Genomic DNA, 25,326 nt, shown 5'->3' on the forward strand with positions numbered 1-25,326 from the left:
GTTGCTTTCTCATTTTATCATTTCAGCAGGTGCTAAGTGGGGAGTCACTCCTGGGAGGCTCTGAGGGGCAACATCTGCACAGAAGGGGCCACAGGTGCCCTAACAATGTGTGTCAGGAGTGGGATTGAGCCTGGGCCCGTCTTCAAGTTGGCATCCACCTTGCAGCTCTGCTATGATCTCCTCCAGCAGATCCATCCTGGGAGAGGGTGGGGTAGGGGTGGGCTGAAGTTGACCTCAGGGAGGTGGAAGGGGCCCAGGGACCTCCCACCAGCACCCCACTTCTCACTTTTGCAGGCTGGAGAAGCGACTTCCTCTGATCAGCTCAGGGCTGGGTACCTGCAGGAGTAAAGACTAGAGCTGCCACCAGTGGCCACGGAGCTCAGGAGGGCCCTGGGTGGGCGGGCTGGGGCAGGGCCTGGGCTCAGGGCCCTCTGCTTCACCTGCCCTCGTGGCCTTCCCTGCCAGCAGCCGCCAGGGCATGGGAAGCCTCCCTGTGGGTCAGCAGGCAGGGGCTGGGCTCCCAGGGCTGGGGATCCAGCAGGGCAGCCCTGTGTGTGTGCCGCCGCAGCCCCCGCAGGGCTTGGATCTTGGCTGAGAACTTCCTCTCAAACCGCTCCTCAGAGCTCTGAGTCCCCAGCAGGGAGGCTGAGTCCTGAAGGCTGGCGTGCAGGGCAGGGCCCTGGGGGAAGCAGGGTTGGTCGGGAATGGGGGTGGGGAGGGGGTAACCGGTCAGTGAGGGGAACATTGTGGGTCCCAGGTGGTCCCTGGTCAGAGGAGAGGCAGCCAGGGAAATTGGTGTTGGTGACAGCTGGGGGGAAGGGTCATGGGTAAGCAAATGGACAATGGCGCAGGACTTGGGGTATCCATACTGTTGATCTGGGCTCCAGGCTCTGGTCCAGGCTGACCCTGGCTGTGGGGCTGTGCCCTGGGCAGACGCCAGGGCGGGGACTTGGGCTGCTGCCTAGAGTCAAGCTGCTGCCTGAGTCCCAGGTGGCACCCCTCTGGACTCTGCTGTGGCCCATGACCTGCAGAGAGCGACGGCAGAGGGCTGGCGTGGGTGGCCCACAGCTCCCTTGGTCCTCCACATGCCTGTCCTGGCCCCTGCCTAGGATGGGGAGGGGCCTAGGGACATCACAGCGGGCCACAGGCCCGGGTGCAGTCTTGGCTCTGGGAGCCAGCTCACAGTACAGTGTCTGGGCTTGCAGACCAGCCAGTTGGAAATGGGGCGGGGGCACAGCCGAGCTCTGCTCAGCGCCGGCTCCCATCCCTTCTGGGCCCTCTAACCTGGGAGAGAACCCTGCGGTGGCGGGCACTGTGTGGCCCAGTCCCTCGGGGAGCTCACCTCAGAGGCCGAGTCCTGTGGGGAGGAGTAAATACTGCAGGAGTAAAGTGGGTGTGGCACACACGCCCTGCCTGAGGTTCCCCGGCCGCAGCCCTCCCCTGCCCGCCTGTCCTGTACCTGAGCCACGGCCTCCCGCAGCAGGTAGCGTGTACTCTGCAGGCTGCCGCAGCGGTCGGCAGGCCCTAGGCCCAGCCCAGCCCGAACCAGGGCCTGGTAGGGGGCTGGCACCAGGGGGTCCAGGGCCGGGCTCTCACCCGCCTCTAGTTTAGCCTTCACTTCAGCTCCTTTTTTTCCAGCCCAGGGCAGCTCTCCTGTGAGGAAGCATGATTGGGGGACCCAACCGAGGTGGGGGGCCTCAGTGGGACTGGGAGCAGGGTTACTCACTGACCCGTGAAGACCTCCTGAGCCAGGATGCAGAAGCTGTAGAGGTCTGAGGTGGCCGCAGGCGTGTCACCATGGATGAGCTCCAGCGGCAGCCATGGGTACAGTTCAGGAGGTGGGGGCAGCCCTGGGCCTGGGCCTCCCCAGGGGTAACCCTGCCGCGGCCTGTGGAGGCCAAGGGACCTGGTGAGTCAGTGACTGCCGGACGGGGCCACGGGGGCAGGACAGGGAGGCAGGCACTCACTTGGGCTGCAGCCAGCGTTGGTGCAGCGGGCGCCCGTGCTCCAGGCTGCCCACCTTTGCCAGGCCTGGCCGCACCAGCTGCACAGCATGGGAGCTGAGGCCGCCGTGAGCACGCCAGCGGGCTTGCAGGAACAGCAGGGCCTCCAGTACCTGCAGCAGCAGGTGGCCAGGCAGCAGGCCTGGCACGAGGTGGGGGGGTCTCCCTTCTCGTGGGCCCTGGGGGTGTAGCACCACATGAAGGGAGCCCAGCCACACGGGTTCGAAGAGAAGGCACAGCCCCGACAGGTCCTCGGAGGGGCTCAGTGCCATCAGCAGCAGCAGGCTGGGGTGGTGCAGGGCGCTGGGCAGGAGGAGAGCAGGCCACTTGTGAGGAGGCCCTAGCCCACCTGGCCCGGAGCTGACCATCTGCCTCAGCCACCAGACAGAGGAGAAACGGTGACCCCAGGTCACAAAGCCTGGCAGTGGTGGGGCCAGCACCACTGTCCTTGGTACCCTCCCAACACCCACTCCTCTCCGAGGCCTACAAAACTGGGCGCCCACTTTCCCGTGGTAAGCTGGGTCACTCCAGGAGGAGGGCTCCATGCCAAATGCTGGCCCAGGGGTGAAGGCTGTAACCACGGCCACCACCACATTCCCTGGGCATCTATTTCCAAAACACTCAAGTTGGGCAGGGCGGGTAGAAGATGGCGGGCCTGGGGGGCTGGCTGGAGGGACCCACCTGCAGTGTTGAAGGTCAGCCAACAGCACATCAGCCTGGGCTCCTGGCACCTTCAGCTGCCGCACGGTCACAGGGTGGCCCCTCCACAGGAGGCTGGAGGAAGGCGGAGGGAAGAGAGCACGGGTCTGAGACAAGGGGTTTCCCAGTGGGGGCGGGCAGGAGGACCAGACTCTCCCCAGCTCTGCTAGACACCAGGCAGGGTGTCGGAGGGGCTCTCTCACTTGGCCATGAGGGTGTGGGAGCTGCTCCTGTAGGTGCGGTCGGGCTCGCCCTGCGCTGGCAGCAGCTCCTTGGGGTCCACGACAGGTACGCCTGTTACCAGCCCCAGTGGCCACAGGCTGCTCAGCTGGGGGTGGGGAGCCGGACCATGAGGCAGGAAGAGGGCGGATGCCATGGTCCCCACTCCCTCCGACATCTCCTGCTTACCTGGCCGAACCCTAAGGCAGGGACATGGGGGGGTCTCCTGGTCTGCTCCGGCCTCCATGCCCTGAGGTAAAGGGCCATCTGAGAGCAAGTCCAGGGTAGCCAGGCATGGTGGGTAGGCAGGCCTCAGGACGTGCACCGTTACCTGTTCGCCTGCACCAGCCGCAGACCACCACACAGGCTGTGTCCAGAGCTAGCCTGCCACTGGCCCAGGGAGACAGCGGGCGCCAACTCACTGCCGTGCACCAGGGCTGACATGTGGGCCCGGCACAGCTGTAACAGTTCCAGCATCTGGATGGGGCGGGGAGCATGGGGGGTGAGGCAGGGTGGGAGGCCCGGCCCTGAGGCCCTCAGCCCACCCTGGCCACAGCTCACCTCCCAGCTCTGCTTGGCACCACCTTGTTCTGCCCAGTCCCAAGGGCTGTGCCCCTGCTGGTCACGCAGACGCAGGTCGCCGCCCGCCTGCAGCAGGTGTAGGAGCACGAGGCTACGGCCCGAGAAGGCGCCCGCGTGCACAGGCGTGCTGCCGTCCAGGCAGCGGCTGCAGCAGAACAGCGAGGACAGGAATGGGTTAGGAAAGGCATGGAACAGGGACAGGAGGTGGCAGGAGGGGAGCATGGAGAGATACGGGGGTCACTATGCTCATGGGAAGAGGGCATCAGGGCTGGGGCCTCACTTGGGGACACAGCAGAGTCCTTGAAAGAGTGAGAGGATGGCGGTGAGCATAGAGGCACCAGGAAGATGGGAATAGTTTCTGGAGGACAAGAAGGGGTTAACAGAGAGCAAGATGGGTCACCGGGGATGGGAGGGGGTCTGAGGGAGAGAGGTCTCTGGGGAAGACAGCTGTGGCTCTCAGGCTCTCTGGGGCTCAGACTCAGAGCACTGGGAGTGTGGGGCATCACCACGTGTCCACGTACTGGTTGGGGTTGGCACCAGAGGCCAGCAGGAGCTGCACAGCCGAGCTGTGGCCCAGCAGCGCCGAGAGGAAGAGCGCCGTCTGCCCAGCCGAGTTCTCGCCATCTACCTGGACAACTGAGGGGCAGCGAGGCTTAGGACTATCCCGGCCCCTTACTCCAGGGACAGAGGTCCTGGCAACACCTTTCCCAATTCCCAGCCCCCACAATCCCTCCCTGACTGGGTGACCCTCGGCTCCAGATTCCATCTCTATGTCCTGGAACCGCCACCTTCCAGCCGCTGGGGAGTCTGCCTCAGAATCCATCTCAACACACTTCTCACCACTAAATCCACAGAACTGGAACAAGGTGATGTCTACTTGCCCGGCCAACATCCACCCCACCCCCATCCCAGAGGTGTTAAAATCACACAAAGGGGGGTTTCCCTGGTAGCTCAGTAAAGAATCCGCCTGCCAATGCAGGAGACACAGGTTCAATCCCTGGTCTGGGAAGATCCCATATGCCGTGGAGCAACTAAGCCCATGCACCACAAGTACTGAGCCTGTGCTCTAGAACCTGGGAGCCTCAGCTACTGAGCTCCACTGCCTAGAGTCCATGCTCCACAATAAGGGAAGCCACCGCAAAGAGAAGCCTGTGAAGCACAACTAGAGAAAAAGCCTGCACATCAGTGAAGACCCAGTGCAGCCACAAATAAATAAATTTTTAAAATCACACAAAGGTACCCAGGGCAAGAGGGCAAGGCTCATTTTTATGAGGCAAAATTTGACCTTAACTCCGAAACGAGATGCGAGTTCCAGAACCAGAAATGAAGTCATAAACCAATTCAATTTATGATCATATATGCAAAGCCCCTAAATAAAGTAAAAGGGGTAACCCAATAGATTTATTCCCAGAAAGCAAGAATGAATCAACAAAAGAAAATCAATGTAAAAAAACACATTCACAAATTAAAAAAATAAAAATCACATTTAACTGTATCAGTAGATGCAGAAAAAGCACTTGGTAAAATTCAATGCCAAAAAACAAAAAAAATTCAATGCCTACTTATGATTAGAAAAAGAAATCTACCTCAGAAAACTAAGAATAGATGGAAAGTTTCTTACTTGATAAAAATTACAAACCAAAACCCAAGAGCAAGCAAAGTACCTAATGCAGAAACATAAGACTCTTCTCTTTAAGAAAAAAGATGTCCAGTGATAATAAGGTTTAGAAGTTCTGGCCAATACCTTAGGACAGAAAAAAGAGACTGTGGTTTAAAGACTGAATAGCTGAGAACAAACTGTTACTGTCTGCAGATAACAATAAAGTAAAAGAATCAACACACACACACAACTATTAAGCAAGCTCAGAAAGCGGCTGGATACGCAATCAACTTACAAACATCAGTGAACAGCAGCAACTGTAAGTCTGACCATGTTAATTTCCTGCCTACAACTCCAGGGGTTTCCAATTACACACAGAACAAAATCCAACAAAATTGACACCATTCTTAAGGCCTGTTTCTGTCTGTAGTTGCTGCCTCCCTGAGTCCTTTTGCTCCCTGCTGCTACTTACATATCCCCAGTTTTGGGGTTTGTGGGAGGGTTTTTTTTGCTTTTCAAATTTATTTTTAATTGGAGAATAATCGCTTTCCGATACTGTGTACCCAGTTTGTTTTGATTTCAGGGCCTTTGCACTGGCTATTCCCTCTGAAGTGCTTGTTCCCCAGCTGTTTCCCTGACTGGCTCTTATGCTGTGGGACTCAAATATCAACCCATTCGAAAAGCCATCCTTCCGGGGTGTCTCCCTCATTCTCATCACTCTCTTAAATTCTCATTATAGATTTAATTCACAGTGATCTGGAGGGTCATTCTCACCCCTAAGTCTCCATCACAGACAACAGTGCCTTGGCACATGACAGGTGCCTGATACACAATTGTTAACAGGTCAACTGAAGTTGCATCCTCCTTTCTGCTCCTTGATCTAGTGCCCCCAGGCAGTTTCAGCAGCCAAACTCACCTCTCCGCAGGAGTCGGGTGAGGCCCCAGCTTGGGCCCCCAGCCACAGCCAGGCGATGCAGACGGCCCACCTGGCTTTCTGGATCCGGAACAGAGCCCAGCTCCACAGGGAGTCGAGAACGCAGTGAGGGCATCTGTGGACTCCGTCAGCTCCTGGCCAGGGATCAGTGAGCAGGTCTCATGAGGGCAGGAGGACATGAAGGACTAGATCCCTGGGAGCAATAAAGACAGAGCTGGCTGTGAGTCTTGCGGGGCAGTCTGAGAAAGAAAGGTGATTTGAGAGGGGTGTGACTTGGAGAGAGGCGTCTGAATGAGAAATAGGGTGGGACGTGGGAGAGCTTCAGACCAGAAGGTCAGGAGTCCAAGGGAGTCTGGAAGTGAAAAGAAGCTAAGGAAATCTGCTCTGTGGTAGAGGAGTAGTAAGGGCTATGAGGATAGGAGTCAGGGGCTTGGGAAGAGAGTCTGAAGACTACATAGGGCTGGAGGAAGAGGGCTCTGAGGGTTAGGACCTGAGAGGGAGGCGCAGTCTACAGGCTGTGAGACAGGAGTGTCCAAGGAAGGCGGACAGCCTGAGGGCAGGGTCTGCAGGCTGGGAAAGGGCCTCGAGGAGGGGTAGGGGGCGGTGGCTGGGGTCCGTGGGCTGGGAAAGGGTCTGAGGGCTGGGGGCATGGACTGAGCTTCAGGGAAGTGTTTGTGTACTAGGATGGGGTCTATGGATTAGAAGGGATGGAAGAAAGAAGGAGTCCTGAAGACGGTATCTGTGGGCTGGGGAAAAGGTGTGCAGAACTGAGACCGAGGCTGAGAAACGGGTGGGGTCTGTGGGCACAGGAGGGGTAGAAAGGGAGAATGGGGGCGGGGTTCTGTGGGCTGGGGGCGGGGCCTGGTGGCCAGCTGGGGACCCAGTCCCCGCAGCTTTGCACCTACCGTTGGGCTCCGACAGTGACCACCACGTGACTGCCACGTGACCCCACGCTGAAGTTTCGGAGGTCTAGGTGGCAATTCCAGGCGCATGCGCATCAGTGATCGCCAGCCATCTTTGCGCTTGCGCACAGTAGCGTCTCGCCTCTGAGAGCCACTCTTACGGCCCTGAGGCGACGCCATAGAAAAGACGGCAATTTCCACCCTAGAGCTGTGGCTGTTCCCTAATGTTACTGCCTTGTTGTTTGGAATGCCCAGCCTTTCACCATCCCTGTCTTTGGCTGTCTTCCCATGCTTCTCCTCTCAGCCGCACGGGCAGTTTCCTGTTCGTCTCTGCCCCAGTCTCTCTTCTTTGCCCCACAGGTAGGCTCCTCAGTGTGCTGGACACCTCTCCCTGGATGTCCCCTGGGACCTTCACACCCACCCGGTCCCACACTGGCTTCAGTATCTCCTCCAAACTGCATTCCTGGCCAGATCCCCATCTTAAGAGTTGGTCCCATGTCCCCTCTCACCCAGAGCCCTGGGTCTCACCCTGAATGTCTCCCTCATATTCAGGCTCTCAGCTCCACGGCCCTTCCACTCAGTCTTCTGGTGGTTCTTTCCCCTAGTCCACCCACCATGTGACAACCAGGGGACTCTTAAGTCTTACCTGACTCTGTCCCTTCCCTACTTCAAACCTTCCTGACTCCCTAGTGACCTTGGACAGAGTTGAAGCCCTGCAGTGTGGCACCTAGGACTGCATCATCTGCCCCCGCCCATCCTTGTCTCCCCATTCCCCAGTCTGTTTGTGCACATGCCCTTGGCTTTGAATGCTCTTCTCAATATTTACTTGGTTATTCTTGGGAATTCTCTGGGAAGTCCTCTTGATCACCAAATGTCTCCTCTGGCCTCCTTCAGTCTCTGGGCTTTCCCCAAGGTTGCCCAGATACTCCCCTGAGCTCACCCATCACAGCCCTGATTACCCTGGGCTGTCACTGCCTGAAGGTGGGTCTGTCTACCCCTACTGGACTAAAAACCCGGTGAGGCCAGGCCTGGGGTTGTGTTGGTCTCTGTTGTGTCCCCAGCATTATTTACCTCAGAGCCTAGCTCAGAAGGAGACTCAGTAAATGCTTATTAAGTGAGAGAGTGGTTTGCTCTTCTCTCTGTCCCTCCCTGGACGTGTGGCCTTAGCCCAGCCTCTAGATTTCAGTGTTTCAGTGTTTGCTCTTCATCTGTGCTGTTTACCTGGGTGTCCACAGGAGTGAAGAAAATTCCCATGTCAGCCACTGACTGGTTGAGTAGAGCTGACCCCAGGCCCTTTGCAGGATAGACTGCCTCAGGGCTTGGGGGGTACCTCCTTAGTCTTTGATCAATGCCCTCGCTGTGCTCTAGGGTCATCTAAAGATCCTTCTTGAGCCACAGAGCCCCCGAACTTGGGCTGGCTGAGGTCAAGATGAGCCCGTCCCCAAAGAGGTGGCTTTGGTGCAAGGCAGCAGCCTGGGCAATAGCTCAAGAACTTTATTCACCACGTGACTCCTGAGGGTGCTAATGGGGGGATACCCTCAGGCCCCGCCCCAGCAGCCTCCGCCGAAGTTCTTGGCTGAGCAGCTCCTGTTCCCTGCGGGCACCCCGTAGTACACTTCGGTTCTCCTGGGCCCTCCGGATCAGGTAAGGGATCACCTCCTCCAGGGAGCCATAGGGGATGGACTTGTACACAGCATAGCCAGCCTGCCCTGGAGGGAGAGTATTGGCAGGGTGTGGGCTCAAGTTTGACAAGAGGCTTCCCTAGGCTCCATCTAGAACAGAGACTTCCATTTCTGAGAGCATGACAGATTAGGTGAGTTGGACAAAATCTCCCGCTGAAAAAAACTAAAACTCCTGGAGTAAACATTAAAGTCAAAAATTCTCAAAGTTATAAAAATGCTGCAAAGAGAATAAAGTGAAAGTGAAAGTTTCTCAGTCATGTCCAACTCTTTGCAACCCCATGGACTATACAGTCCATGGAATTCTCCAGGCCAGAATACTGGAGTAGGTAGCCTTTCCCTTCTCCAGGGGATCTTCCCAACTCAGGGATCGAACCCAGGTTTCCCGATTGCAGGTGGATTCTCTACCAGCTTAGCCACAAAGGAAGCCCAAGAATACTGGAGTGGGTAGCATGTCCCTTCTCCAGGGGAATCTTCCCGACCCAGGAATCGAACCGCAGTCTCCTGCACGGTGGGCGAATTCTTTACCAACTGAGCTATTAGGGAAGCAAAGAGAATAAGGAATTTACTAATTCAAGAATTAAGAGAAAATGAGGGGCTTCTCTGGTGGAGCAGTGGTAGAGAATCTGCCTGCCAATGCAGGAGAGACGGGTTCAATCCCTGGTCCGGGAAGCGCAACTACTGAAGCCCCCATGCCTAGAGCACGTGCTCTGCAACAAGAGAAACTGCAATGAGGAGCCCGTGCACTGCAACTAGAAAGTAACCCCCTGCTCACCACAGCTAGAGAAGAGACCATGCAGCAGTGAAGACTTAGCACAGCCAAAAATAAATTAAAAAAAAAATTTTTTTTAAAGAGAGAGAACCCAGAGCAGAAGGATTACACAAGAAGTGTTTCTTTCCTGAGGACAAAACTGAGTTTCTGTCTAATGACTTCAAAGTTAAGGGGGTACAGAAATGGAGGCCTAAAGCCTGACCAGGATTAAGAGTTATTAAGGAGAGTTTCCCCAGATTGAGTGTGAACCCCAAAATCTAGACCCTCAGAGTAAGAGTTAACTAGAAGTCAGCTCTCCCATAAGGAAGGTTGGCCTTGGCTGTAAACAGAGCAAGGAGGAAAACAGAAATCCATCTCTGAGAATTTGTGGCCATGGGTTGCGTGCGTGTGTGCTCAATCACTTCAGTCGTTGTCAGACTTTGCATACAAGGCTGTGGACTGTTAGCCCACAAGGCTCCTCTGTTCCTGAGATTCTCCAGGCAAGAATACTGGAGTGAGTTGCCATGCCCTCCTCCAGGGGATCTTCCTGACCCAGGGATTGAACCTGCTTCTCCTGCATTGCAGGCAGATTCTTTACTACTGAGCCACTCGGGAAGCCCATTACCGTAGGTTAGTCTCCTAAAATATTTGCAGCCCCAGTGTGGATCCTTGGGATATCTCAAGAAACCTCAAGCTGTGAATTTAGGGTGCAGTGATTTTGCACCCCTTAGTGCCTGGCAGAAGAAAACATAAATATTCTGGTCTCAGGCCCTGGGGAACAACACAGTAAAGATAACAAAGCAGACAGGAAACAAGATACCAAGATCAAGAACCAAGATACCAAGATCAAGACAAAAACAGCAGAGCACAGACACAGAAACATAGGCCCGCGAGGCCTTCAGATATGGGGCAGACCTCTCTGAGGGCCTGCCACTGGGCCGGCTGCGAGCTGTTGATGGGAGCCTGGCCAGGCTTCATCTGGGAATGGGAGAAGGGATCTGTTTGGGAGGGAATGATGCTGGGGCAGGTTAGGTGGGAGGTGGGAGTAGGGGTCAGGAAGGACGGATCACTCACATACCCAGTGCCAAGGAGACATGGTCACACATCCCCAGAAGTTGTCCAAAGCAGACTGGCCCATCTGGAGGAATGCCCAGCTCCCACATGCTACAGAAAAGGTCACATCATCAATCTAGACAGTGGCTGGATCCAGAGCTGAAAGTCAGCCATGACACACTCCTATGGCTCTTCTAGTTATTCAAATATTGAAGTATTTCCAAACTCACTGATAAATAACCATGGCCCTGGGACCTCTGAAAGTTCCCCGGTAAGTCTCAGCTCCTTTCCTGAAATATTTGGACTTCCCTGCTGCTGCTGCCAAGTCACTTCAGTCATGTCCGACTCTGTGCTATCCCATAGGTGGCAGCCCACCAGGCTCCCCCATCCCTGGGATTCTCCAGGCAAGAACACTGGAGTGGGTTGCCATTGCCTTCTCCATTGGACTTCCCTATTCCCCAGCAAATAAGGGGCAGTTCCTTGTTCAGCTAGAGCCTACAGGTGTAGCAGGGGTTAAATATTTTGAATATTCTCCCCAGACCCCCTTTGAACCTACTGGCCCCTACAGTCCCTCCCCTTGTCAACCACCCTTTGGGTGCTTCATACCGCTTGGTTGCCTGGCGAACAGAGTCCTCATTATGGGAAGCCACCATGAGGTGGCACATGGGGCCACGATGGGACACCTGGGTCAGCATCAGCTCCAGACAGTGGCTGTAACTGAAGGGAGATGAAGGATCAGCTTATGGTACCTGGTGAGTTAGGGTCAGGCCCCAGAGACTGAGGATTTATGTCCTTGAGGGGCAGGGTGCCTAAGGGCAAGGACCCTGAAGTCAGGAAGTACCTACATCCCACCTGCCTCAGCTGTAAGGGGCATCTTCTTTCTGAGCCTTTTTCTTCTCTTTAACAACACACGTTCACCTGTTAGCCTTGTTGTGAGGATGGAGTGAGATGAGGGTAGACCTAAAGTCTTTGGCACAATGGCAGTCTCACAGCAAAGGGCCATGTCACAGGAGATGACATTTACCCACTGACATTCACTTCAGCAACGTCTGCAGAGCAGGGTTAGCAACACCCCCAAATGTCTGTAAGTGGGAAACTGGCTAAATGAACACCCAGAGGATAGTGGAAGGCCCCTGTAGGGGCAGGGACCACCCCCCTCATGATTGGATGGGGATGTGGGTGGAAGTGAGCTGTATCAGCCTGTTTATTTTTGTGTCATTTTGATTTTTTTTTTTTTGGTTGTGCAGAGTGGCATGTGGGATCTTAGTTCTTCAACCAGGGATCAAACCCATGCCCCTCAAAGTAGAAGCATGGAGTCCTAACCTCTGGACCATCAGGTAAGTCCCCATTTTGATTTTTGAATCATGTGAATGTATTATTTACTTAAAATCTCTATTAAAACATTAATGGTACTATGCTGGAGAAGATGTGGAGAAACTGGAATTCTCCCACTGTGCTGGTGTGAGTCTAAAAGGCTGCAGCCGCTTTGGGAAACCATCTGGCAGTTCCTCAAAAAGTTAACCATGGAGTGACCATAGGACCCAGCAATGCCAGTCCTAGAGAGTTGGACTTTCAAGAGAATTTAAAATGTACATTTACCAAAAAAATATGTGCATGAATGTTCATAGCAGCACTATCCGCAATTGACAAAAAGTGTAAACAATCCAAATATCCATCAATTGATGGATGGATAAATCAAATGCGGTCTCTCCATACAATGGAATAGTATTCAACCGTAACAAGGAATGAAGCATTGACACACACTACAACATGGTTGAACCTTGAAAACATTATGCTGAGTGAAAGAGGCCAGGTACGGAAGGCCACGTATTATGTGACTGTACTAATGAGAGATGTCCAGAATAGACAGATCCATAGTGACAAAAAGTAGATCTGTGGCTTCCAGGGCCTAAGGGGATGGGAATTACGAGTGACTGCTAGTGGATATTTGCATTAGCAAATTAGCAAATAGAAGGGGGAGAGGTGGAAGCAATGATGGATTTTCTCTTCTTGGGCTCCAAAATCACTATGTGGTGATTGCAGCCATGAAATTAGAAGATGATTGCTTCTTGGCAGGAAAGCTATGACAACCCTAGACAGTGTGTTAAAAAAGCAAAGACATCACTTTGCTGACAAAGGTCTATATAGTCAAGGATATGGTCTTTCCAGTAGTCATGTACAGATGTGAGAGCTGGACTATAAACAAGGCTGAGTGCCAAAGAAATGATGCTTTCAAACTGCAGTGCAGTGCTGGAGATGACTCTTGAGGGTCCCTTGAAAAGCAAGGAAATCAAACCAGTCAATCTTAAAGGAAATCAACCCTGAATACTCTTTGGAAGGACTGATGCTGAAGCTGAAACTCCAATACTTTGCAAACAGCTGACTCAGTGGAAAAGACCCTGACACTGGTAAAGATTGAAGGCAGAAGGAGAAGAGGGCGACAGAGGATGAGACGGTTGGATGGCATCACTGATTCAATGGTCATGAACTTGGGCAAACTCTTGGAGATGGTGAGGGACAGGGAAGCCTGACGTGTTGAAGTCCATGGTGTCCTGAAGAGTCAGACACAATTTGGCTACTGAACAAAAACAGCTGATGGATATGGTTGTGTTTTTTTTTGGCTGTGCCATGTTTATTTGTCTGTCTGTCTGTTTGTTTGTTTTGCTGAGGGATGTGAGACCTTAGTTCCCAGACCAGGGATCAAGTCCATGTCCCCTGCAGTGGACCCTCAGAGTCTTAACCACTGGACCACCTGGGAAGTCCCAGAGTTTCTTTTTGAGATGATGAAAATGTTCTGGAATTGGTGGTGATGGCTGCACAATTTAAGGAATATACTGAAAGCCACTGAATTGTTGTCTAAAATAGCAAATTGTATGGTATGTGAATTATATCTCAGTAAAAAAAAAAAAGATTCCAAATGATTAAGCCCATAGAACACAAATGTGCCTAGGAGGCTTCGTGGGCTTTGGATTCAAGCTTAGCCTTCGTGGCTTGGCCACTTTCTATGGGAGCTTGGTAAGTCCCTGTGGCTCTACAGACCCCTCCTTTTCCACTGGGAAATGGAATCAGGCTTTGAAAGCTCCATGAGGACAGGGCCTGGGGTCCAGCTGGATTGCTACTGCAACCAGAATCCAACACAGGTCCTGATCTAAAACAAGTGATCAGCAAGTGTATATTGAAAGAATAAATCTTTTCTTCTCGGGGCCATGAGATGGTGGCCCCAGGAGCTCAGCCATGTCTTGCCTGTGATTTGAGGTGTATCAGAATGAGGGTTCTAGAGTCAGTCTGCATGCGCTAAGTCACTTCAGTCGTGTCCAACTCTGTGACCCGATGGACTGCAGCCCGCCACGCTTCTTTGTCCATGGGATTCTTCAGGCAAGAACAGTGGAGTGGGTTGCCATGCCCTCCTCCAGGGCATCTTCATGACCCAGGGATCGAACCTGCATCTCTTGCATTGGGAGGAGGGTTCTTTACTGCTACCGCCACCAGGGAAGCCAGTCTGCCAAGGCTCAAATCTTGGCACTGCCACTCACTAGCTCTGCAACCTTGGGTAAGAGATGTCATGTCTCTGAGCCTCAGTTTCATCCTCTGTGAAATAGAGAGAGAGCAATAGTATCTATTTCTTGGGCTCATTTACTCCTTCATTCACCAGACCTGTACCAAGCACCTCCCATGGAGCAGGAGCAGTGTTAAGCACTGAGGACTCAGCAGTGAACAAGTTAGAAAACCCTGCCCTCATGGGCCCACGCTCTCATGGGAGAGAAAGGCAATGAGCAACTGAACGCCAAAGCTCTACTGACAATAAGTTCTGGGAGAAAAATCAGTCCAAGAAGAGAGGGTGTGGTGTGTGTCAGTTTTTGGTAGGGAGGGCAAGAAGGTCCCCTGAGAAGGTCCCAACAAGTGAAGACCTAAGAACATGAGTGGCTGAGCCCTGCCACACGGCCATCTGGAGGGAGAAGGTTCTGGGCAGTGGGAACAAGAAGTGCAAAGTCCCTGGGGTCGTCAAGGAGGCCAGTGTGGCTGGAGTGAAGTGAGTGAGGGGATAGGACTGCAGGCCACTGCAAGGATCTGGGGTTTATCTGGGGTGTGCTGGGAGCTATGGGAGGATTTGAACTGAGGAGGGAGATTTGACAACAGGTATTAACAGGCTCCCCACTGGTGACAGGTTGGGGAGGGGTGACAGAGAAGGGAGTAGGCTGCTGTTCATGTGGGAAGTGACAGTCTCATGGTCGGGGAGAGAGATGACCTGTAGACGCACGTAGGTTGCTGGACACTGGGGAATGAGCTCTAATGAAAGGTTAGATGCTATTGCTATTCCTCTCAAGGCCAGCAGAGGATGAGATGGCTAGATAGCATCACTGACTCAATGGACATGAATTTGAGCAAACTCCAGGAGATAGTGAAGGACAGGGAAGCCTGGCATGCTGCCAGGCCATGGGGTCACAGAGTCAGACACGACTTAGCTACTGAACAACCACAGCAACAATTATTCATCTCAGAGGCCGGTCTGCCCCTGTCCCACCTCTGACTGGTAGCCTCATAGTCAGGCTGAGTGGGATCTTCGGTTTCCTGGAGCCGGGCCATCTCTCTCTCCTTGTCCAGATACGCCCCTCGTACCAGCTTCACCCCAAAGGCCAGGGCAGCCCTGTCTGCGGCCTCAGCGTCCCGCCTCAGCCGCTCGTAGGTGTCCTGGTGGAGCACATGGGTGGCTTCAGATCAAGGCGCTGGGACCCCAGCCTGCAGCCCCTTGTCCCCAACCACATCCCCCCCCGCCATCCCCGGAGTGCACCACACACCTTCAGATAGGCCTGGTAAGTGTTCCACACCCAGGGCCCGCCTTCCCCGGAGCCGTTCCAGCGCATGGCCAGGGCAGCCACCAGCAGAGAGAGTGCCGGGTTCAGGGAGGTGTACTCAGCATCCACCAGGAGCCTAACGCGCTGGGCCCGGGCGTGCTGAGGGAGAGAGGGACTGCAGTCGGGGCCCAGGAGTGACCAGCAAACAGGTGCAGTGGAGGCAGGCCTCGACCGAAGCTGTTACCTGTACCACCCGGTGCAAGCGACTCAGGGAGGCCTGGAGATGTCTTGTTTGCTCCGTGTTGAGGCAGGAGACCCGGAGGTCCTGGGGGGCAGTGGGGAGGCAAGGCGGATCAGGCCTTCTGGACCCTTCCAGAGCCCAAGCCGCATCTCCCCAACCAGAAGGCAGGGAAAAAAGTTTAGAAATTACTAGAACTCTGGAAGCCAGCTGTGTCATATAGATACTGTTTATTGAGGTGTAATATACGGATGGACGGGCTTCCCAGGGGGTGCTAGTGGTAAAGAACTTGCCTGCCAATGCAGGTAAAGAGACCCTGGTTCTATCCCTGGGCCGGGAAGATCCCCTGGAGGAGGGGATGGCAACCCACTCCAGTATTCTTGCCTGGGAAGTCCCATGGACAGAGGAGCCTGGCCAATTACAGTCCCTTGGGGTCACACAGAGTCGGCCATAACTGAAGAGACTTAGCACGCGCTCACACACACACGCACGGATTGAGAGCCCAGAATTTGAGTTTGAGTTTTGGCTCCACCATTCACTGTGTGGCCTTGAACAAATGTAACCTCTCTGGGCCTCAGTGTTCTCCTCTGTAAAATGGGGATGATTATAGTATCTACCTCATTCAGTTGCTGTGTGGATAAAAATGGGTTAGTATGTGAGAAGTGCCTGGCCATAAACAGGACAGGACAGGGCCAGCATATGAGAAGCGCTCAATGTTTTTGTTGTTTTGTGTGCATGCTCAGTCGTGTCTGACTGTTTGAGACCCCGTGGACCATGGCCCGCCAGGCTCCTCTGTCCATGGGATTTCCCAGGCAAGAATACTGGGGCAGGTTGCCATTTCCTACTCCAGGGGATCTTCCTGATCCAGGGATCAAACCCATGTCTCTAGCACCTCCTGCTTTGGCAGGTGGGTTCTTTACCACTGTGCCACCTGGGAAGCCCTAAGCACTCAATACATGTTGCTATTGTTATAATAATAGGTGACCTCAAATGCCATCTTCTGTATTTAATCTTCACAATGATCCTAGTAGGCAGATGTTATTCGAAGCTCCGTTTTCCAGTGAGAAAACCAAAGCTGGGAAAGTGAAGTGACTTGGAATTAGCATCTAGGAACAGTTCAGTTCAGTTCAGTCGCTCAGTCGTGTCCGACTCTTTGTGACCCCATGAATCGCAGCACGCCAGGCTTCCCTGTCCATCACCAGCTCCCGGAGTTCACTCAGACTCAAGTCCATCGAGTCAGTGATGCCATCCAGCCATCTCATCCTCTGTCGTCCCCTTCTCCTCCTGCCCCTAATCCCTCCCAGCATCAGAGTCTTTTCCAATGAGTCAACTCTTCGCATCAGGTGGCCAAAGTACTGGAGCTTCAGCTTTAGCATCATTCCCTCCAAAGAACACCCAGGGCTGATCTCCTTCAGAATGGACTGACTGGATCTCCTTGCAGTCCCAGGGACTCTCAGAAGTAGTAGCCAGCTCCTAATAAGAGCCGTGAGTGTTACCTTGCGTTAGTTTCTCAGGATGCCTCATTGCAACTCACAAGGCTCCCCTGGTCTGACCCCTTTATGCTGCCTCCTCCCACCCTTCACCTCGCTCCCTGCTCTCTGGCCTCGCTGGCCTCCCTTTGATCATGCCAGGTACCTTCCCACCTCAGAGCCTCTGCTCTGGCTGTTCCTTTCACCTGGAACACTGTTCCCCCAGATGTCGATCCACCCAGCTCCAACCTCTCAGCAGGGTCTTTATTTTCTCTGGTTTGAATTTGTAACTCCCTAGCTGGGGCTTTCCCTTCCCCTTCCTCAGCCTTATTTTTCCCTACAATGCTCGTTTTTTTTAAAATTAGTTTATTTATCTGGCTGCGCAGGGTCTAGGTTGCAGCACTTGAACTCTTAGTTGTGAGATTTGGGATCTAGTTTCCTGACAGGGATCTGACATGAGCCCCCTGCATTAGGAGCATGGAGTCTTAGCCACTGGATCACGAGAGAAGTCCTCGTTGTTGTTGTTCAGTCGCTAAGTCATGTCTGACTCTTTGCAACCCCATGGGCTGCAGCACACTAGGCTTACTTGTTCTTCACTCTCTCTCAGAGTGTGCCCAAACTCACTTCCATTGAGTTGGTGATGCCATCCAACCATCTGATTCTACAGTGCTTATTTATACTTGTTGCTGCTAAGTCACTTCAGTCGTGTCCGACTCTGTGCGACCCCATAGACGCCAGCCCACCAGGCTCCCCTGTCCCTGGGATTCTCCAGGCAAGAACACTGGAGTGGGTTGCCATTTCCTTCTCCAGTGCATGAAAGTGAAAAGTGAAAGTGAAGTCACTCAGTCGTGTCCAACTCTTAGTGACCCCAGGGACTGCAGCCCACCAGGCTCCTCCGTCCATGGGATTTTCCAAGCGAGAGTACTGGAGTGGGTTGCCATTGCCTTCTCCAATTTATACTTAATGTTACATATCTGCTTTGAAGTTTTTTTTTAATAATTAAACATTTTTCACACACTTATGAATAGAGTGAAGAGAGGGTAGTATTTTTCTGTGTCTGTCTCTGCATCACCCTCCACATCTGAATCCAAGATCACTTCTAATAAACAGGAACCTTTCAGAACAGCTCAAGTGAAAAGGCAGTTTACTAATACAGGAAAACTCTCAAAACCCAGTTTTGAATGTATCTACTTTATCTGCATTAATTTCTGCATTAATTTCCCTAAAACAATTAAGTAAACATAATTTCCAATTTACAAATAAGGAAACTGAGACCCAGAGGGCAACCTAACCTTTAAAAAGAACGAATTTCCTGGCTGGGTGCACTTGCGCCCCCTCCCCACCACGTGACCGGGAGCCGAGCAAGTCTGCACTCAGCTTTGGTTTTTTGTCTTAACTTTTTATTGGACTTTTTTGGGGCTTTTATTGCTGCTTTTTGGGGCTTCCCCAATGGCTCAGTGGTAAAGAATCCACCTGCCAATGCAAGAGACTTGGAGACACAGGTTCCGTCCCTGGGTTGGGAAGCTCCTCTGGAGGAGGAAATGGCAACTCACTCCAGTATTCTTGCCTGGAGAATGTCATGGACAAAGAAACCTGGTGAGCTACAGTCCATGGGGTCTCAAAAGAGTCAGTCAAGACTGAGCACAGCACAGCACAGCACACATAGTTGCTTTACAATGATGTGTTAATTTCTGCTATACATCTAAGTGAATCAGCCATACATATACATATTCTCCTTTTTTGGATTTCCTACCCATGTAAGTCACCATAAAGCATTGAGTAGAGTTATCTGTGCTATACAGTAGGTTCTCATTCAGTTCAGTTGCTCAGTCGTGTCTGACTCTTTGCAACCCCATGAATCACAGCACGCCAGGCCTCCCTGTCCATCATCAACTCCTGGAGTTCACTCAGACTCACGTCCATCAAGTCAATGATGCCATCCAGCCATCTCATCCTCTGTCGTTCCCTTCTCCTCCTGCCCCTAATCCCTCCCAGCATCAGAGTCTTTTCCAGTGAGTCAACTCTTCGCATCAGGTGGCCAAAGTACTGGAGTTTCAGCTTTAGCATCATTCCTTCCAAAGAAATCCCAGGGTTGATCTCCTTCAGAATGGACTGGTTGGATCTCCTTGCAGTCCAAGGGACTCTCAAGAGTCTTCTCCAACACCACAGTTCAAAAGCATCAGTTATTCGGTGCTCAGCCTTCTTCACAGTCCAACTCTCACCTCCATACCTGACTACTGGAAAAACCATAGCCTTGACTAGATGGACCTTTGTCGGCAAAGTAATGTCTCTGCTTTTGAATATGTTATCTACATTACATATAATACTGTATATGACTGCCAGAAGAAATATCAATAACCTCAGATACGCAGATGATACCACCCTTATGGCAGAAAGTGAAGAAGAACTAAAGAGCCTCTTGATGAAAGTGAAAGAGGAGAGTGAAAAAGTTGGCTTACAACTCAACATTCAGAAAACTAAGATCATGGCATCCGGTCCCATCACTTCATAGCAAATAGATGGGGAAACAATGGAAACAATGAGATACTTTATTTTCTTGGGCTCCAAAATCACTGCAGATGGTGACTGCAGCCATGAAATTAAAAGACACTTGCTCCTTGGAAGAAAAGTTATGACCAACTTAGATAACATATTAAAAAGCTGAGACATTACTTTGCCAACAAGGGTCCGTCTAGTCAAAGCTGTGGTTTTCCCAGTAGTCACGTATGGATGTGAGAGTTGGACTAGAAAGAAAGCTGAGTGCCGAAGAATTGATGCTTCTGAACTGTGGTGTTGAAGAAGACCCTTGAGAGTCCCTTGGACTGCAAGGAGATACAACCAGTCCATTCTAAAGGAAATCAGTCCTGAATATTCATTGGAAGTACTGATGCTGAAGCTGAAACTCCAATACTCTGGCCACCTGATACAAAGAACTGACTCATTTGAAAAGACCCCAATGCTGGGAAAGATTGAAGGCAGGAGGAGAAAGGGATGACAGAGGATGAGATGGTTGGATGGCATCACCGACTCTATGGACATGTGTTTGAGTAAGCTCTGGGAGTTGGTGATGGACAGGGAAGCCTGGCGTGCTGCAGTCCATGGGGTCAAAAAGAGTCAAACACAATTGAGCGACTGAACTGAACTGATATATGTCAATCCCAATCTCCCAGTTCGTCCTACCCTCTGCCCTTGGTATCCATACATTTGTTCTCTATATCTTTGTCTCTATTTCTGCTTTGCAGTAGGTTCATCTGTACCATTTTTCTAGATTCCACATGTATGCGTTAATATACAATATTTGTTTTTCTCTTTGGCTTTGATTTGAATGATTGTGTCTTGCAAGTAAGTGCCTCAAGGACATATATTTTGTTTATCTTGGTCAGCATCCTCACCCCTCAGTGGACATGAGCAAGCTCTGGGAGATGGTGAAGGACAGGGAAGCCTGGCGTGCCGCAGTTCATGGGGTTGCAAAGAGTCAGACATGATTGAGTGACTGATCAACAACAGTCGCTACCCCTAGCACAGCACCTGGAACATGGTCCATATTGAACAGACATTTAAGGAACTGTTACACATTTGTAACAGGCGTCTTCTCTGGTGGCTCAGATGGTAAAGAATCTGCCTGCAATGCTGGAGACCTGGGTTCAATCCCTGGGTCGGGAAGATTCCCCTGGAGGAGGGAATGGCAACCCACTCCAGTAATTCTTGCCTGGAGAATTCCATGGACAGAGGAGCCTGGCAGGCTACAGTCCATGGGGTCACAGAGTTGGACATGAGTGACTAACTCACACAGTTCTCGGTCTTCTTATGGGGATTCCACAGTGAATGTGAGCTGCTAGTGACTCAGGGAGTCCAGCTGGGTTCAGAGAAATGGGGAAGTTAAAAGAGAGGAACAGGTGGAATTCAGGGCTCTGTTATGGCCAACAGGACTCCTTCCCAGGCGGCGCTAGTGGTAAAGAACCTGCCTGCCAGTGCAGGAGATACAAGAGATATGGGTTCAACCCCTGGGTTGGGAAGATCCCCTGGAGGAGGGCATGACAACCCACTCCAATATTCTTGGCTGGAGAATCCCATGGATAGAGGAGCCTGGAGGGCTACAGTCCATAGGGTCACAAAAAGTTGGACACGACTGAAGTGACTTAGCACACACACACACACACACACACACACACACACACACTCATGGCCAACAGGATGGATATGGACCACTTCCTGGGGAAGAAGACTCTCTCCAGGAGGAGGGAGGAGCGAGGGGCACCTACCTGCTCAGGGCTTCTCCCCAGTCAGGGAATCGTCCCCCTGTGGGGCATCATCTGGAGGAGTTCTGGGGTGTGAGCAGCTGGTGGAGCTGCCACCCTCACAGGGGGCCGGCCCAGCCCTCATTTACCCTTCACTACTGTCTGAGGTGGCGACTACTGTCACCCCCGGTTTACAGAGGGGAAGCAGAGGTCAAGGCACAGAGAGGTGACATTACTCATCTAAAGTCACACAGCTTGACCTAGGATTTAAACCTCAGCTTCTCCAGAGCCTGAGTACTTAACTGTCACCATGTACACCCACCCACAGGCAGAGAGGAAATGCTTCCCTCAAATATATGTAAAGCCGTTAGGACAGCGCACGGCACGTTGTGAGTGGTCGGTAAGTTCTCCACCATTAATATGTTGTTCCAAACTCACTTGCTTCATTCATTTATTCATTCACTTGACATGTTTATCACACCCTGTCTAGGTGCTAGGGCCTGGGACAAGGCCGTGAACAAGACAGTCAGAAATCATGCTGACTATGAAGACCAAGGATGGGTGGGGGCTGGGATCTATGGGGGGGAAGGCAAGGAGGCTCTGACATGGGAACAGGAAGAAGGGAGAGCTTTAGGGAGACACAGGCCAGTGTGGGACCCCGTGGGTGTGAGGTCTGGGGGACCCCCAAGGGGAAGTTTGGTGCAGAGGGAGGGTCAGGGGAAAGGCTGGGCCTGGAGACAGAAAGGTGGGCATCATTAGTGCAAAGCAGGGAAACTGAGGCTGAAGGGGTGGGTGAGAAGGCCCTTTGAGGGGAGTGAGGAGCAAGCCTGGGCCTCACCCTGGGGAACCTCCATATTTGAGTTTCAGGCAGAGTAAACTTAACAAAGACTGAGGATGAGCCAGGAGAGATGGAAACTGAGGAACACCAGGTCTGATGGTATTGGGGAAGACAAGGGAAGTGAGGGACACAGAAGGAGGCGGGCCCCTTTGCCATGGTGAAGATGCCAGCCTGGCAAGGGTTTTAGTCCTGAAAACTGCCCTGGGAAGAAATTACTACCATTGCCACGTGCGAGTGGAAAGCTCATGAAGGGGTGAAGCTTGTTACGCTCCAAAGCTGATCCTTTAAGCACTGCTTCTATGTGTTCTGTGATGCATTAAAAAAAATTACAAATTAAAAAATAAACATCAGCAGGTCTCAGGTAGTGTTATTTGGCAGTGATGGAGACTCAGAGGCCACCTGGGTGCCCATCCCAGGAGAGGTAAACCAGGCGGCCAGAAGCCCAAATTAGAAACAATGGATTAGGACTTCCCTTGTGGTTCAGGGGTTAAGAATCTGCCTGCCAATGCAGCGGATGCGGGTTTGATTCCTGGTCTGGGAAAACTCCACATGACTTGGAGCAACTAAGCCCAAGCACCACAACTAGTGAAGCCCGGGCACCCCAGAACCTGTGCTCCGCACCAAGAGAAGCCACCGCAGTGAGGAATCCCACGCACCACAATCAGAGTATCCCCCACTCTCCCCAACTAGAGAATGTCCGAGCACAGCAATGGAGACCCAGGACAGCCAAAAAGAAATAAGTAATTAAAAAACACAATGGATTAGGTGTATACAGAGATGCTTGGAGAGATCTAAAAATCAGAGTGCTCAGTGGAAAAACATAAAAAACAGAACGCAACAGATAACATAATGTTGTTTAGTCGTAAAGTCGTGTCTGACTCTTTATGACCCCATAGACTGTGGTGTGCCAGGAGTCTCTGCCCTTCACTATCTCCAGGAGTTTCCTCAAACTCATGTTCACTGAGTTGATGCTGTCTAACCACCTCATCCTCTGCCACCTCCTTCTCCTCCTGCTCTAAATCTTTCCCAGTATCAGAGTCTTTTTCAACATAATGATGAATGTTACTTGTAGATATTCAAAACTATACCCAACCCCCAGATTGATGGAGAAGGGCTCAAAGGGACTTTCTGCAGGGATGGAAATGTTCTGTACGTTGATAGGAATTATAGTAGCTCCAATGTGTATTTGTCAAAACTCATCAAAAGGTACATTTACAATGTATGCATCTCACTGTATATAAATTTTACCTGAAAAGAAATGACTGCTGAGCTCTAGTTGGTGATATGCGTTCTGAAGCATTTGGGGGAGAAGCGTGCTGATATCTGCAAATTACTTTGAAATGCATCAGAAAATAAGATGGGTGGGTGGATGGATAGAGGAGTGGATACGATTTTAAAACAACAGTAGTTAAATGTTAACAATGGCAGGTGTTCACCATAAAATACTTCTGATTTTTCTGTATGTTTGAAAAATTTCATAATAAAATGTTGGAAAAATATGCCCCCAAATACCATATATTTGGCAAAACCACATCATGGTAACAAAGAGATGTATATTATACAAGGTGAAGTGATTGCTGATGGCGGGGAAGGTAGAAATAAGATGCGGAAACAAAGAGTAAATGAGAGCGCGAATGAGTGAATGAATGAACCACAACCCTGCTGGTCTAATCATAGCTCCTAGCTAGTTAGCACGCACTAGCATAGCTGAGTTGATTGAAAAAATATTGGTTACTTTTTTATTGGTAAAGAGCTACTGTCTTAATTGATCCTACAAGAGCTCCCAGCTCCCAGGCCCCTAGCCTAGAATCCCCAGGTGACCCGTATTCCGGTTACTCTCCAGCCATGCCCCAGGGCAGTAACCCTGTTTATTCTGATAGTTCTAAGCCTGGGAAGTAGAGATAGTTAAATATTTAGAACATTGCGCTGGCAGGTGTCTGCCGCCTCTGCACTCCCCACCAACCATTCCTCTCCCCCAGCCTGTGGTCCTTACCTGTCCAGAGTCCATGGCTTCTGCCAGCCTCTCAGGGCTCAGCTCCAAAGAATCCCCTGGCCTTCGGACCCACGAGGTGAGCTCCTTCTGGAATGGGATGATGGGTGGGGCGGTGAGGGGGACCCGGTGGGCAGCCGCCCCTCCCCTCCCAACCGGCCTGTCCCTTACACAGAGCCGAGTGCTCATCAGCGCCGTCATCTTCAGCTGCATCAGGGCGGTTCCCTTCGGGTCAGGGGTCTCCAGGAGGCCTCGTGACAGGTCCACGCATCGCAGCATCGCGCTGAGGTTCCCTTCATACCAGGCCTCGCTGCCCAGCCGGCAGGCATCAGGGCTGGGAGCCCACTAGCCCCCTTCCCACCAGCCTCCCAGCCTCCCTGGGCCCGGGCCCCCCTACTCACCCCATCTTGACAGCCGAGTCTGGCTCCTCCTCAGTGGGCACTGCCAGCAGAGGCCGCAGTCCTAGGTTCTGGAGCTGTAGGACACAGCCCCTCACCTCCTCGGCAGTCTCACCAGCCACAAACTGCCCGTAGATGGATGCTCGGAGAAGCGCACCCGAGAGCCGGGAGCCCAGGAGTCGCTGAGACCAGGCTTGGAGCTGGGGTGACAGGGAGCAGGGGCTCAGAACCAGGCCCCGGGAACTTCCTAGGCTAGTCCCCTGGGGATGACTGCTCACCGCCAGGCCATGGGTGACCAGAGGCGGCCAGGCACACAGCCGTAGCACCAGCAAAGCCCGGGTCAGTTCTCCCGTGCCCTTGAGATGGAAGGCCCCACCATCAAAGCTGAGGGGCTGCCAGCCCCCCGGGGAGGGGCCAGCTCGGGAGCAGAGCACACGACAGGTCTGGAGCATCAGGAACCCTTCACCACTTCCACACTGGATCAGGGGGCTTTGGAGGCAGCTGGTCTACCCAGTGCCCCTTGCCCGGCCAGGGACAGTGACTGATTAACTAGACAGTAGCCAGGGAAAGGCAAATCTTTAGGATCACAGACTCCTTGAGGGGCAGTTAATTATTAACTTATAGGGACATAGTTCAGAATAATGGGGACAGGAAAGGAAAGCCCCCCCTCAAAACCTCAATAACCCTCAGCATAACAGCTCACAATTATTAGGCACCCATCATATGCCAATGGGTATTAAGTCAGCTCTGGGAGCCAGGCAGTGTGGCTTTGTGATCTTGAGAAAGTTATTAAACATCTCTTGTTGCAACTGTTTCATCTTAAAGTGGGAGAGAGTGTAGTTTGCAAATACACATAATCTTTAATCTATCTGTTCTATATTAAGTATATAATCCTAGAGAACTTGAACATGGACCTCCCGAAACATGTACAGGAAGAAAT

At 52.2% G+C, this 25,326-nt stretch overlaps 2 protein-coding genes across 18 annotated transcripts; both read right to left on the minus strand.

Annotated features, from left to right (window-relative positions):
* Position 1: 1 nt before the first annotated feature.
* Positions 2–7,416, minus strand: LOC138418728 (inactive serine/threonine-protein kinase TEX14-like). 17 transcript variants are annotated; one of them, XR_011248701.1, is made up of 15 exons: positions 6,020–7,162; positions 4,025–4,139; positions 3,483–3,648; positions 3,253–3,398; positions 3,111–3,171; positions 2,906–3,030; positions 2,685–2,777; positions 1,968–2,306; positions 1,731–1,888; positions 1,460–1,653; positions 1,285–1,357; positions 870–1,025; positions 441–679; positions 287–336; positions 2–196 (listed from the first exon to the last, which is right to left on the minus strand). XR_011248701.1 is itself a non-coding variant. In XM_069550416.1 (15 exons), the coding sequence occupies exons 1-14, from the start codon at positions 6,150–6,152 to the stop codon at positions 318–320; spliced, it is 1,902 nt and encodes a 633-aa protein (XP_069406517.1). In that variant the 5' UTR covers positions 6,153–7,162; the 3' UTR covers positions 2–196; positions 287–317. The 17 variants fall into 17 exon arrangements, 8 of the variants coding, with proteins under 8 accessions (XP_069406517.1, XP_069406516.1, XP_069406515.1 ...); XM_069550416.1 differs by having other exon boundaries at positions 1,343–1,357; positions 2,906–2,973; XM_069550415.1 differs by having other exon boundaries at positions 1,343–1,357; positions 1,460–1,626.
* Positions 7,417–8,410: 994 nt separating this feature from the next.
* PRODH2 (proline dehydrogenase 2) lies at positions 8,411–25,001 on the minus strand. Its single transcript, XM_069550557.1, has 10 exons — positions 24,665–25,001; positions 24,390–24,586; positions 24,160–24,298; positions 23,992–24,078; positions 15,460–15,540; positions 15,219–15,374; positions 14,945–15,111; positions 11,029–11,139; positions 10,448–10,533; positions 8,411–8,648 (listed from the first exon to the last, which is right to left on the minus strand). Exons 1-10 carry the CDS (start codon positions 24,836–24,838, stop codon positions 8,461–8,463), a joined length of 1,386 nt encoding a protein of 461 aa, XP_069406658.1. The 5' UTR covers positions 24,839–25,001; the 3' UTR covers positions 8,411–8,460.
* Between the last annotated feature and the right edge of the window lie 325 nt (positions 25,002–25,326).

Source organism: Ovis canadensis, chromosome 14 (assembly GCF_042477335.2).
Source record: "Ovis canadensis isolate MfBH-ARS-UI-01 breed Bighorn chromosome 14, ARS-UI_OviCan_v2, whole genome shotgun sequence".
Classification (NCBI taxonomy): domain Eukaryota; kingdom Metazoa; phylum Chordata; class Mammalia; order Artiodactyla; family Bovidae; genus Ovis; species Ovis canadensis.

Excerpts from the sequence above, each read along its gene's own strand:
- LOC138418728 (XM_069550414.1), bottom strand. The coding sequence starts at position 6,152 with ATGCCCTCACTGCGTTCTCGACTCCCTGTGGAGCTGGGCTCTGTTCCG. Across the intron at positions 4,140-6,019 it reads CACCCGACTCCTGCGGAGAG|TTGTCCAGGTAGATGGCGAG; the intron begins GTGAGTTTGGCT and ends GCTGCCCCTCAG. Across the intron at positions 2,778-2,905 it reads TCCCACACCCTCATGGCCAA|CCTCCTGTGGAGGGGCCACC; the intron begins GTGAGAGAGCCC and ends GCCTTCCTCCAG.
- PRODH2 (XM_069550557.1), bottom strand. The coding sequence starts at position 24,838 with ATGCTCCAGACCTGTCGTGTGCTCTGCTCCCGAGCTGGCCCCTCCCCG. Across the intron at positions 15,112-15,218 it reads CTTACCAGGCCTATCTGAAG|GACACCTACGAGCGGCTGAG; the intron begins GTGTGTGGTGCA and ends GTGCTCCACCAG. Across the intron at positions 11,140-14,944 it reads TATGAGGCTACCAGTCAGAG|TTACAGCCACTGTCTGGAGC; the intron begins GTGGGACAGGGG and ends ATCTCCCTTCAG.